The 14,845-nt window shown below is 34.3% G+C and overlaps 1 protein-coding gene across 2 annotated transcripts in view; it reads left to right on the plus strand.

Annotated features, from left to right (window-relative positions):
- The window catches only part of LOC106477104 (insulin gene enhancer protein ISL-1-like), a 59,793-nt gene extending 46,310 nt beyond the window's left edge, over positions 1-13,483 (plus strand). For both annotated transcript variants that reach the window (XM_022381397.1, XM_022381405.1), the window contains 2 exons: positions 2,511-2,708; positions 11,772-13,483. In XM_022381397.1, the coding sequence (XP_022237105.1) occupies positions 2,511-2,708; positions 11,772-11,948 (375 nt within the window). In that variant the 3' untranslated portion in view covers positions 11,949-13,483. The remainder of the gene's footprint in view (positions 1-2,510; positions 2,709-11,771) is intronic.
- Positions 13,484-14,845: the final 1,362 nt, after the last annotated feature.

The following is a 14,845-nucleotide window of genomic DNA, read 5'->3' on the forward strand; positions in this document are numbered from 1 at the left end:
GCAGCTGATATATATATATATGTGTGTGTGTGTGTGTGTGAATAAAGGCGTGCTAAAATACGTACAAAAACACATGAGCGGTATACATTTATATATATATGAGTGTTAAAAGTGCCTACAGAATTACAAAGGCGATAAAATAAGTAAACGTGTGTTACAAATTCATAAAAGAGCACACACAGGCGATAGTGGTACATAAATGTGTGTGTGTTTCTTCCAAATTAAAGTTCAGATAACTATCTCGATGAGCAAGTAACTGTGTTGTTGTTTTTTCTTCTTTCCTAGATAAGCATACTTCTGTTTTTTCTAAAATCGATATTGTCTAAGGTAATAATCAGGGTTCAGATCATAGTTAACACTAAAACAAATCTAAGTGAAACAGAACTTTTCCGTAAAGCAATTTTCATGATCTGTAAAAGTTATAAAACGAATTTTCTTCCCGTGTTTATTATTATTTTAAGCTAATTTGTGTGTGATTCAAGTTTGGTTATTTTATTTCATGGTTTGTTAAGATGAGTATAAAGAAACTCTGAGTGGGGGAGATTGGTATTCTCAAACTTTTTTCCGGGATTTCGCGTTCAAGTGCATTTTCAAGTGGTAGTTCTGTACTGTTTTGTTTACCTAGCTATATAAACCTAAAAGTCCTACGTAATGTAAGCTGGTAAGTCGTCTTATTTACGTAGAAAGAATTAAGACAAGTCTTGAATAGTTAACTCAGTGGAATTACTGTTCATTTACTTTCTGTCCTATGATACGAATATTTTCAGAATCAATTTTATGTCTAAAACCGTACATCAGTTGATGCAATATACAGTATAATCTGTCTATATAAAAAAAAAAGTGAAACATATGTTTTATAATGCTGACCAAAACTGCTATTTTATGATAAAATAAACGAATCAAATATTTTCAATGGATATTCTATTTTAATTTTTATGTGTCCTTCCCCATGGTTCAGCGGTAAGCTTAAGGGTTTATAATGCTAAAACTAAGGACTCCATCCTTGCGGTGGGCACAGCACAGATAGCTCATTTAGTAGTTTTGTGTGTTTAGCACCACCAAAATTATATAGATGTGGGATATATTTTGAGTTTTGTAAGGAAGCGAGTTTTCTCCAAAAGTCCTAGATTTCAGCACATGGAAAACTAACGTGACAAAAAAAAAGACTATTTACTATAAAGATACTAGCTTTGTGTGAGATTAGGCATATTTTCCATTCCTTGTAGAGCTAAGGTCATAATATCTGAAAATCCTTTTATAAATAATTTATTAAAGTAGAATATTTTTAAGCAAAGAGTAAACAATCACAAGACCATCCTCTGGTAGGTGACTTTCATACGAAGAAATCCGTAAACGTATCATTAAGTATGCAGAAAGATATTAAAGTTATCAGCTAAGCTGACTGGAGTCGACGCCATAAATTGCATTAATGTAGACTAGGGAATAGTTAAAACAGTGGCTTGATATGTACATTCATTCGTTAGCTAGGATGAAGATAGCTTGGGCTACACAGAAAGATACTGTAAATGTATTCACATCTAGGTAGTTACTTAATGCACCCCACACACACACACACCTCCCCGCTCTTTTCCTAGTGCACAGTACAGTTGACTGGTGGTTCTCATAGCGGTATTATGTAAGTCTTTTTTGTGTTCTGAGATCCATCAGTTGGAGATGAGCCTAATGGACTCTGCTTTAACCAACAGCCCTCGCAGTATTAGCCTGTGTATTTGTATTGATCGTTTAAAAGGTCTATAAGCCTATTTGAAGGTAATTTCCCGTATGTGACAGCCACCGGGCTGGTGTATGATTCTGTCACGTGACAAGCTTATATTATGAAAGTACCCACCCAACATAGATAAATGGGTGTGGGTTGACAAACAGAAGAAATACAGTCGTGTATAAGAAGAATATTTATATACTTCAAGGTACGTAATCGTTCCATTTGAGAGGAGTATCTGAAAAGCTCAAACTTTTCATCCAAAGCACTGCTTTATTTAGCATTAAAAATGCATGTTATTTACATTAGGCTACAACTGAAACTAGGCTGCGAATACGAAATTGTTTTCATCTGCCATTGTACTTTTTATCTTATATGTTAATAGTGTTAATACACTCACAGTGCAGAAAACTCGTATTTTAAAGTGATATATGTATATGTAATATATATGTCACGTTTTGTTGCTAGCAGTTTCTCTTTCTTTACATTAATATATTCAGAACATTTATAAAACGAGGAGTTTGTTTTTCAAACTGTAAGAATGATTCTGAAATTTCCATGAACATTTCTGAATGTGCATGGTGAGTTGATACTTGTGATAGATATACGTCAAAATCTCTAGCTGTCAGTTAGAAAAATGAATTATATATCATTTATAATCACAGCTGTCACTGACGCCATCTGTGTCTTAACCATTTCAGATAAACAGAGGAGAAAACTTTTAAAACTATTAGCCAATTTGAAATTAGAGATTTACCGCTTTGTAATTATGTTTTATTACCTTCCACAGGAGGGCCGACAGGTTAGTCTTGGCACCATGCGTGGAGTTCCAATGGTAGCCTCGAGCCCAGTGCGACACGAGAGCCCTTTACAGGTGAACCCAATTGAAGTTCAAACCTACCACCCACCTTGGAAAACTTTGGCGGAGTATGCCATGCAACCGGTTATTGACCCCCATACACCACATTTTCAGCAGCTGGTTAATCAGGTATGGACCTGTTATCTTCATACCATAAAACAAAACTGAAACCCTTCCTTCTGTGAATTATAGCTACCGTATAATATTATTACTTTACTAGTTGACAGTGGTTGTGTTTTTGTTTTTTCCCGGATCCATTAAGTTTGCTATTGATATGAAAACTCAATGTTAATTGTTAACAGCAACCATTTAAAGTTTTAATATACAAATCGTAAATAATAGTGATTGTTTATCGCGCCATTATGTTATCCCGTTGCATTGTAGTTTTAAAATATAGTTCTAAAACTGTTAGATTGTCTTTGACTGGAATAAAATGCCATACGTACATAAATTATGTTAAATTCCAACGCATATCTTGTTATATTAAGCATAGAGTGAACATATTTGTCTCCATTGTTCACCAATCTATCAAAAGAGACAAGTCAAGATACGATGTTAACTTGACATGTAATGCAACTGAATAATTCTGTGTAATTTCAGATGATAATTTGTTTAATGTTAAAAAGTTTGTTAAACTTAGTTAATACTAAGAGGTTATTTAAACCCTTCATATTCCATTCTTCATTTGACTCATTTTCATCTTTTATTATTCATAAACGTATTTTCAAAAATGACTTCCTTAAACGTTTTAGCATCATAAAGTCATGTTATTTAAAGACTTATAGGAACCACTAACGTCACTTTTTAAAGCTTTAATTGTATAAATACAACAATTAGAATTGTAAATGCTAGTAATAAGATACACAGCCGAAAACGTAGTAAAGGATCATTGTTCTACAATTTACGTAGGAAGGGTTGAAAATCGTTCATAAGGATTATTTCCCAACATCTCTATATTTGTCAATCAATCAGCTTGCATAATTGGCTTTCTCCTGTTGTACTTAACCTAATATGATACTGGTCGAAGCTAAATACGCTTCTTTATCTTAATATTTATTCAGTTCTTGTAAATATAATATGCTTTTTGTCTACAACTTTTTGTTAATCACCCTTTTTGTGTTGACGTTATTAATGAAAAATGTTTTTGCCTTAAATAATATAGACAGTTTTATATCTGTCGAATTAACGTAAAGACGCTGACCTAGTTTATAATACTTGCTACAAACCTGTGGTTTAAGCCTTACCAAGCTATTTAGTCATTTATTCGTGGCTTCATAACTCTTAACAACGTTTCTGATGACGCTTGAATATAACTATAAATTTTTAAAGCTAGTTTTTAGTCGCCACAAAACGGATATTCCCTCAACTTATTTAGTTAAGTTCGGCCTTGAGTACAGGACGTTAAAACTAACGGCACTTTCTTTTAAATGCCAGAAAAGGTGCTTCGTTCCCACAGGTGGCGCCTAAGTGACTTTATTGCGGTGATTATAAGGTATAGAATGGTGATAACGTCTTAAAGTAGCCTAGGGACAACAAGATACCCTAGCGGGTCGGTATGTTATCCAGCATGGGATGCCGACTCACGGCACGTGCTTGACGGCCTTATTGCAATAAACCCTGATTCCATCTTGATTCTAGGAAACGGTTTGTTTCTCTTCTGTCCAATACCACAGGTAGCTGACGCTTCCAAGAGCAAGGAATTATGATTTTGCTACCTCAGCTAGTTAAACTTTATATTACTCCATAAAGACCTGTTGCTTTGCGTGAGTGCTAAGCGTTATTGCCTCTTATATATAAACCTGTTTCTCACCAGGTAAACAATATTCTGTCTCGTCACAAAGAACACTTCTCAAAACTTAACAACATGTTATAACAAACTCCTGCTCTCACCAACTGAACAACATTGTATGTTATAATAACCTCCCGTTCTCACCAACTAAACAGCATTGTATCGTGTAACAACTCTCTGATCCCACAACCTAACAACATTGTATCGTGTAAGAACTCTCTGCTCCCAAAACCCTAACAACATTGTATATTATAATAACCTCCCGTTCTCACCAACTAAACAGCATTGTATCTTGTAACAACTCTCTGATCCCACAACCTAACAACATTGTATATTATAATAACCTCCTGCTCTCACCAACTAAACAACATTGTATCGTGTAAGAACTCTCTGCTCCCAAAAACCTAACAACATTGTATATTATAATAACCTCCCGTTCTCACCAACTAAACAGCATTGTATCGTGTAACAACTCTCTGATCCCACAACCTAACAACATTGTATATTATAACAACCTCCTGCTCTCACCAACTAAACAACACAGTGCCTTATGACAGCTTATTACTATCACCATTTAAGCACTATGTTTTTATAAAAACAGGGCACTCTCAACATTTATTCAATATGTCTACAAGTTCTAGATCCCATTAGCCCAACAATATAGTCCCTTTTTCGCATTCTATGGTTAGTAAAAGCTAAATGTAACTTGTTCTTATACAATAACCTATTTTTCTTCCCAACTAAACAACACTGTTCTCTTTCAATTACCAACGGCAATTTCTAGCCAAACAATATTATTTTTATAATCACACAGTGTTGTGCAAGCCAAACAACAGTGCGTTTTATGCAGATCCACTTCTCTCACTTGCTAACAATGTTGTATTTTATTAAGGCCTCTGCTGCCATCAGCCAAACAACATCGTTTTTGGAAAAGGCCTATTTCAACCATCAGCTAAACCACGTGTTATCGTTTCTGCTCTTGCCAGCTGAATTTTCTTGTATTTTAATCACAATCTCTTGCTCTTACCAGCTGTATAACATTTTGTTCTATAACAGCACTTAAATGTAACGGTCTAAATGACATCATGTTCGAACAACAGTATATGCCTCTTACCAACAAAACACTTGTGGGGTCTTGCTCTACATTAACAGATGAACAATATTATTTCACACCTTACCTACTAGGCATAATCTCTTAGGCATAAATGTTTTGTACACACACTGACTAAATGACCAATAATAATTGCAGCTTCCATGTACAAGGGTATAATGATTTCTGCCTGAAACCTATTATGGTATATAGATAAATATGACTGGTATGGCAAGCCCAAATATTTTATATGTTACTCTCCAATAGCTTTATATATTAGTTTACAATTTTAGAAAATTATAAAGAAAAAGTTCAAATAGAATTTGCTAATACAGTAAAATATTAGAGTGTTCATATATAGATAAATATGACTGGTAAGGCAAACCCCAATGTTTTATAGATTACTCTCGAATAGCTTTATATGTTACATTAAAATTTTAGAAATTTATAAAGAAACATATTAGAATGGTAAAACCCAGCCAGATATTACCAGAATTTGTGAGTGTTTCAAATATTTATGAAGGGGATCAAATTTATTTTCTATACTAAGTTTGTCTGAACAATTTCGTGTGTTGAGTAATCACTTCTCAGAATGAATGCATTTTCTTGAATCACAAAGTATAAGTGCAAAAATATAAAATTTTAGCAAGCCAACTTCATTTACAGTTAAACCCTATAAACTTACTCACTCATTTAGGATCTAACGTCCCAGATTCAATAAACATTCTAGATCATTTTTTGTTCTTGTCAGCTGTAATGGTATCTCAATTATTTGCTATCTTTTGTCTCATGTTCTAGCTCTTAGTTTTTAGATACAAACAAAAAACGACTGAATTATCATTATTTTGAAAACACATACAGGCAAAGAGTTTGATTATAAAATATAGGTGAAATACCCTGTGTATTATAATGACTTTTGGTGAAACATACTATTAATTCACGCTTTAAAAACTAAGAAAATGGAGTGTCGTCTGCTATGTTTTTCATCATAAGCAATTCATTACTATCAACTACTTGAAAAGTCATCAAATCGTTTTACAATTTCAAAACATTTTCCAAAGTTGTTGCTCTTGTTTAATGATATGCTTTAGAAGTTTCTTTAATAGGAGGAATCTAGTGGTTTTCACCTTTTAAAATTGTATTGAAAGTCATATATAGTTTATAATTGTGAAAAGATTAATTGTGTTTGGTAAAATTCAGATGTTGGTGTAACGCTCTTGTAAATTGGTGTCATCAACTTTGAATTATGACTCATATTTCTCAAGAGCTTGCAAGAAATAATACATGCACAAACTGTTTAGTCCAGTGCTATAGTTATATGTGTAATAGTTGTAATATAATAATGATAAAAGTTGATTTGAAAATTAAAACAAACAATAATCTTATAAAAAGGATTCTATTTTGTTCAGAATTTCTTATTCTTTCAAGAAATGTCAATTATTCATGCGCTTCCCAAAACATTTTCCATGCATTGTTTTCTCAAGGATATCTATTATATTCATCACTCTTGATTATTCGCGTTGCTAATGCTAATTTCATTTATCATGAAGTATTTTTCTCTCTACAACCAGCAACACGAGTGGTGTTTGACTTACTTGACATATCTCCTGACTTGGATTCTTCTGAGATTCTGTTTGCTTGATCCCTCTCCATTACTAGAGAAGATAAGATCACAGAACCGAGTTTGTTTTCTCAGGTCAACAATCACATAACGAGTAACAATTTCAAATCACAGTGTTATATTCTATGTAAGATTTACCGCCGGGTTTTCTATAGGTGTTGGCGGTAGACAAGTTAAAGTGAAATCCAATCTTTTTGGAAGAAGTGAAAACTAATAAAATAGTTACGGCTATAGGAGCTGACTCTGTAAACAATTGAATTAATCCGGTCGAGTTTGGCCTCTGGTTTCGGAAAAGAAACCAAACATTGATGGGCTCAAGAGACAAGCAGCTTGCTTACGGCGGCTCTTCACCTCGCCAGAGATTATTGACTTAATAAAAGCAATTATAATGTTCAAATACAAAACTTGCACAGCTTAGACTCCGGCATAATTGGCTAGTTCCGCCAAGTCAATGTGTGCTACTTGCCCTTACATGTGTGTTGCCAAGTGTGTATGTTTGTGTCTTCTTATGTAAAACCGTTAGAGTGTAAGTTTCGTTTAGACATTTTTGTTGCTTGGTAAATAATAGAGAAATGTTTAGTCATGCATATAGTGTTGTAGTAAATATGCTCTAGATTGTGTGAGATCAGAATCTAAGAAAGTGAAATATAATTACGGTATATACAGTTCGACATGAATTTAGCTCCACGCAACTCAGTGTAAAAACAAGAGAAAATGTGCTCATGTTTCTTTTATATGGAGTATAATTTTGTACTTCTCAGGAAAATGTGTATATTTTAACTTCAAACTATTTATAATGAGATGTCAAGTTGAAAAATAATTGCCAGTTTTTAGTTCAAACAATTGAGTTAATAAAGACATTACTATTTTGACTGATTATGCAGAGTTGAATACGTTGTATTAAAACGATTTTGGAGCCTTAGCATGCCGCTATTTTCTGACAAAGACAACACTAATTCTGGATGTTCTCCATGCAGCGGTTGTTGTTGTGTAACATCGATAGCCGTACTATGATTTTTGGACCTAAGGGTTAACATTATATTTATCGACTTTTCATTTGTATATAAAAATCGGTTATATAATGCATAATTTTTGACTTGTGCAGAACTTTATACAATGGTGAGACTGGGCGCATGGTCAGTGAACGATTCAAAGAACATCGTCGTCACACAATTAATGGTAATACCGACGAACCCGTTTCACAGAATTTTAACAGTAAAAACCACGACGTTCCACATCTTCTTGTTGTGATGCTAAAATTTGCTCCAAAGGACAGACAAATGCGAAAACATGATGAAAAATATCTCATTTTCAAATATATTTTTCTTTTACTTAATTTTTTTAACATTGTTGTTAGAGATGCTGCCTTTATATTTATTAACTTGCGTATATAGAACGCAGTATAACAGTTATGTGTTTTCAGAACTAAGATTTTTTAAAAAAGGTTTAGGTCCGAAACATCAACAACATTACCATAATTTGTTATGTCATCTATTTAATATTTCCATCTTTTAAGAAATTTGTTTGTAATTAAGCACAAAACTACACAATGGACTACCTGTGCTCTGCCCACCACGGGTATCGAAACCCGGATTCTAGCGTTGTAAGTCCGCAGACATACCGCTGTGCCACTGGGGGGCCATCTTTTAAGTGTTTTGAACATTTTTTCTCATGTTCTGTCACGCCATGTCTGAAGATCGTGCATCTTGACAATAGTTCGTAGCTCCTCGGTGTAGTTTCCATTACCAAAGAATCCGGTGTAAGTTTGTCCTGTCTAAAACACACCGATCCTCCCTGCTTGCTTTCCATAATCCATCCATTGTATGGTGACGACGATTTCCCAGCACCCGTTTCAACAGTCCAATGGTTTCATTCTCCAACTGCTTAAGATATGCGACGGATCAACTGATATGTCGTTGAAGCCACTTGTGTCCACATGACTTTTGTCACTTTTTATACTGAGATTATTCTTGGTTATATTGCGTACTATTATCTAGGGCACGTGGACGGCTTTTGTCATTGAAATTAGTGTTTTAATTTGTTATCAGACGACACATTTTGCTTATCACGAGTTCTTACAGGACTCTTTCTACATGAATGTTGTGCTCCAAGTTGACCCATATTCTTTTGTTTTCTAATGGCATTAAGTACAAGGGATATCCACGTCTGAATACATCTTTATGATCTGAGATTTTGCATCGGTTGTTACATAACCTTCCCAAGAGCATTAGATTGTCGGTGACATCACACCATCCATGTACCGCCAAACGATGTCAAAATATAGTTCGGTACATTCCATTCCGACCAGAAATTTAATCGGCAGTGATTGTCACATGGTCTGCTTGTTTGCTTATTCAAAATCGTTTTAGCATAACTTACTTAACCCTCTGTTATAACATTTTAGTTATAATCTTGGAGTAGTAACACAAGTGCTTCGCTATAAATGCCTAAACAATGTAATTTTTAGTTGAAAGGCCACATTAGGTGTTATAAGAGGTAGACTCAGGGATGTAAAAATTCTACAGTGTTATTCATTCTTAAGCACACTGCCCAGTGTGGAAGTATTTTCTATTATAATTAATTTCAACTTCGCTCTGACCTACGTGGGATGGGCATAGATTGGTAATTAGCATAGCGGGACTGTGGAAATGACGGTACATGGTTCGCATCCCTTTACCACGAGTGCGTTATAGGGGCGGTAATTGAATCTCGTTATTTGGTTCGAGTAGTCCATGAGTTGTTGGTTGGTGCTGTTGACAAACCTTCCCTCTGGTCCATAAGTTCAAAATGAGGGACGGCTAGCGCAGATTGCCCTTTATGTAGCTTTGCGCAAATATCGGAACCAAACTAAACTCACCTACTTTGTATCTCTGGAACACCTCCAATGGAAAAATTAATAATATAAATCTATAAAGCTTATATATAACTCACTTCCCTCTTCTTTTGAAATAATATATTCCTTCAAACTATTCAAAAGAAAATCAAGGCCAACTACAGATTTAAATGTTTGCCTTTTGGCCTAAGCAAATATACTACCCGAATCCTCTACCCACCCACAATGATGTTAATAAAATAATTAATATTGTTTGTTTTCTATCATTTTGTTTTACATCTATATAACATCCAGTTTGCGACTCAATAAGACCGAATTCAAGAGATTAGGTACGCTACGGAAGGTATCATAGTTTCTGGTATTCAAGTTAGAACAAAGAAACAATGTACCCCGAAAAAGGGCTCGATGAGTTGGGGGGGGGACTGTGTTCCTCTTGCATAAAATAGTAGAAGTGATCATGTCCAGGCAGGTAACGCATTTGACCCTCTTACAGCAGCGAGTAAGTTTCGTTAAGATTTACTCGGCCATGTCTATCGAAAGTACTATCGAAACTGCTTTTTAAAGCTGAAGAACCCAGATCTTGCAGCAGAATTCATCTCTTAATCCTAAAAGTTACATAAGAACTTCATTTTGAAGTAGTAAAAGTACTCGTAAATCCATATGTAATTGCGGAAAACGTTTTAGGTTCACTTTGATGGTCCTTCCTTTACAGTCTGTTCTATTTTTTAGCACCTGTGATGAACAGGATCTTCTGCCAGATTTTGAATTTGATCTAGTCTAACTTAGTTTCCACCACAACACCACTTCCAGGCTTGCTTAATCAGAAACTATGTTTAGCGAACAGCAACCCTAAACAGTTGAAGTCCGGTGATAAGGCAGGAGTTTGAGTGGTATAAAGAGGAGAGATACTGACAAAAAACAGATCCAGAAGAATTTGGGGCTTCCGGTAGCGGCTGTACTTAACTCAAGTTCTGTTCTTTCCGTTACTTCCCACGACCTGTTTCGGTCATAATACATTAGCCAGAACGGATGCAGAAGAGAAAGGAAATAATATGCAGAAGAAAGGCTATATATATATATATATCTCAAACCTTACGTTTTGTCCTTCCCTATATGTAACATACATTGAGAGAAAGAAAAACGTTAAACAAATGTTTCGCTTATTACAACTACGTCTTATCTATCCCATATTCGTGGTTGGGTGTTTCAGAACAAGAATATAGCGGCATGGAAAAAGCTGAATTTATATATTCCCAGACTGTGGTTTTATCATTTATATAATTTCGGCTGTGTTATATATATAGGGAGCATGCAACGTAGTGGAGAAAAATAAAACAACACTGTCATACAAAAAACAAAAATGTAGCAGAACGCTCTCTACATTTATCAATTAAACAGAAATAATAACTTAAATCAACAAGAAATATAAATTTCGCATACCGGAGAGTTCTTTTTTTAGAAATAATATTTGTACGCTGTTTTATATTTTCATAGAAATCATCATATTTCAAAGAGGATGATTTCCCTTTTTAAAACATAAATTTCATTAATAGCGTAAAAACTAAATACACTATACATGATTAGGTATTCGTTTAAAGGTCAAGAAGAGGCTCGCTGCTTTCAATCTTGTATTTTTCAATTTCATAAGTTGCATAACAGAACAGTTGATGACGTTTGCTAGCTGTGTTTGCATGAGCTTCCAACACTATCAATAAATGGTTCATGTTTTTGATTTATAACGCATCAAGCCATCTGCTCATTACTTGTTTCTTAGATTCACTAACTAACAAAATACCCTTTACTTCTATACATCGTTTTAATTTTTTCTAATTTCATCACTATTTTTTCTTCTTTTACAGATGCACGGTTACGGTGGCGACCCACATAACGACCCGAGCCAGCAGGTTCCCGTCACCACCATGGCGCCGCCTGTTACTGCAATGCCTCCGCCTTACCTTGGGCCCGGAGAGGATCCATTGCACACAACGCATCTGCCACCAACTCCTTCCGAGCTATCCAGTCCCAATAGTGAATGATAAGGTGCCGAACAGCATTTTGAAAGTCGTTAGAAAGTGTTCGTTTGATATATACCAACATCAGTACATTGTGACATAACGGCCATTGCAAGAAACTGAAAATATAACTGTGCTGAATTAATAAAGAACTATTTTTCACTTAATTGTGCAATGTAAACAAAACTGAAGAGAAATGTGGATGACATTTCAAGTTGTGAAATCGAAGGTAGTCAAAGTGTCAAGTTTTTCTAACAGGAAGAGGAATTAGAAACAGGATACGGAGAGATTTATACAGAAGACAAAGTCCGTCATATTTCTAAGTAGAAGAAGGTTAAGTGTGAATGAACTGCATTTGTGCTCAAGTCTCGGAAAAATTACACGAGATCCGGCACATACAACGTAGAGTAAGATAATGTACATATATATTTCTTTAAATTGTAAATACAAAATATCCATGTTGTTTTCGTGGCTGTAAATTACGTAGTATATCATTAAAAAACCCTCTGGAGAAGTAGTAATGACTATATACATATGAAAGAGAAATCAATACACTGTCTACTGACAGAAAAGAAAGAAACATTGTGTGCATGTGTTACACATGGATCGTGTTTTAACACCGAAGTAAAACTGAAAACCACATTCACAAGTTGAAACTGTTACTATGTCATGTGTCCTGAATAATTCTCCATTAGGATCACCATAACACTATATATATATACATATATATCGATGTCTCCTTTGTGTAGACAAACATTGATTAATGCCTTAGGTTCCATTATTTGTGTTGCAACAAAAGATATGTTTGCTTTTACCACAAACTGTGCTTATTTTTGAAAAAAGAAATCATTCCCCACAGTTCAAAGGTCAGCAATATCTCAGGAAAAAGAACAGAACAGAAGAGAATATTCAGGTTTTACCAAGTTTGATGAGTTGGGATTATATTATAGCTATGCATTTTAAATGAGTTAATAAGGGATTAGCTAAGAAGGATTTACTTAAGACAGTCCAACATGATATCCATTCAAACCTTATGAAAGTAACTACAATATGCATAGCTTGGATTATCAAATATGGAAAACCAATAGTGAAAACCAATAAAATAGATAAATGCACATTTATGATACTAACATTCATTTCAAACATTAATATCGATAAATTTTCTTGACTCGTTTTCCGGTTCAGGTTTTATTCAGTACCGTTTTCATCTATGGAACTTTAATACAGACTTTTTTCTATGTATAAACAAAGTATTTGTGGCAAAATAGCTGGAAAAGTCTTGAAGTGATGCTGACATTATATCTGTGCATGTTGGATGCGTGACTTGATCGATTTCCCCAGTTTATCCAAACATGATAATACCGTACCCAGTTTAAGTGCTTTATAGTTTGTTTGATTAGAATTACATGAAAACATATAAATGTAGTATAAAGATAAAATCGTATTCTTGCCATTTTTGTTTTAACTTAAACAACAATGAAATTCAAATGAAAATGTGTAAGTCGTTTATTGTGTCAGTAAGTACTTTACCGGCATAAACTTATATCTGGGAATATATATATATATATATATTTTGATGCTTTCATTTTGGTCATGTTTCTTTAGTATTTAATGATTTGAATAACATTATAAACTTGGGATATTTTTCAAAGTTACGTAAATGTCACGACACCTGTTATATTTTTATATTATCTAGTGACACTTGGTATTACATAGTATGTTTTACACTGAGTGTCCTCGTAAGTTATGTTGTCTGCATAAATGATAAAGTAATTGATTCGTTACGTAAACGAACATGAATAATATATATATTTATATGTATTGAAAATCTATTACGATTAACCAAATTTCAAAGTGTTTGGACGAGTGCGATCTGCAAAATATTTAATACTTAGGAAAACGTGACTAAAATTTTAGTAAGGTTATATATAAGATATATATAAAAATTGAAACCTAAGAAAAAGTGTCTCAGTATATAATATAAAATTCGAAATTATCTCCTAGCAGAATGCAATATCACTGTGATTGATGGAAATAACGCACACTTTAACGCTCCATTGCATGACGGTGAAAGTTACAATACAAAGAAGGAATCGGAACGACTGCGTTAACTAAGAAATAAATTGACAATCAGTACTCTACAATGATTATTTGAAATGCATATAAAAACTTTCATTAGAACTTAGTTTGTCGTTAAAATCTCCACATACAGCTCAATAATGTTAGATATGCAAAATATATCTGTCCATTTCATAAATGTAATAACTTGAACTGAGAAGAGAATTTGCAAACACGTGTGGAAGGACTGGTTTAATTATCTCTGGATATAAAGCTGTATACTTACAGGTTTCTGTTTTCAACCACTTTCCAAGCGTAGTTCATATGGCGCATTACGTGATATTTTTACTGGAAACGTTTTATTATTGATATCAAGTAAGAAAGCAGCGATATAATAATGTCAAAATGTTTTGTTTGGAATAATTAAGTCAAGCTAAAACGTTTGTTTGATTTAGAATTTTCGTAAAAAGCTACACAAAATACTTTTTTTGCGTAATTTGAAACTAATAGGTTATAGGGAAATCAGCTAGTCAACATCACCAACCGTCTCCTCTTAGGCTACTTTTATCTGACCGAATAGTGAGTCAACATCACCAACCGTCTCCTCTTAGGCTACTTTAATCTGACCGAATAGTGAGTCAACATCACCAACCGTCTCCCCTTAGGCTACTTTTATCTGACCGAATAGTGAGTCAACATCACCAACCGTCTCCTCTTAGGCTACTTTTATCTGACCGAATAATGCGTCAACATCACCAACCGTCTCCTCTTAGGCTACTTTTATCTGACCGAATATTGAGTCAACATCACCAACCGTCTTCTCTTAGGCTACTTTTATCTGACCGAATAGTGAGTCAACATCA

Source organism: Limulus polyphemus, unplaced genomic scaffold (genome assembly GCF_000517525.1).
Source record: "Limulus polyphemus unplaced genomic scaffold, Limulus_polyphemus-2.1.2 Scaffold7, whole genome shotgun sequence".
Lineage (NCBI taxonomy): Eukaryota > Metazoa > Arthropoda > Merostomata > Xiphosura > Limulidae > Limulus > Limulus polyphemus.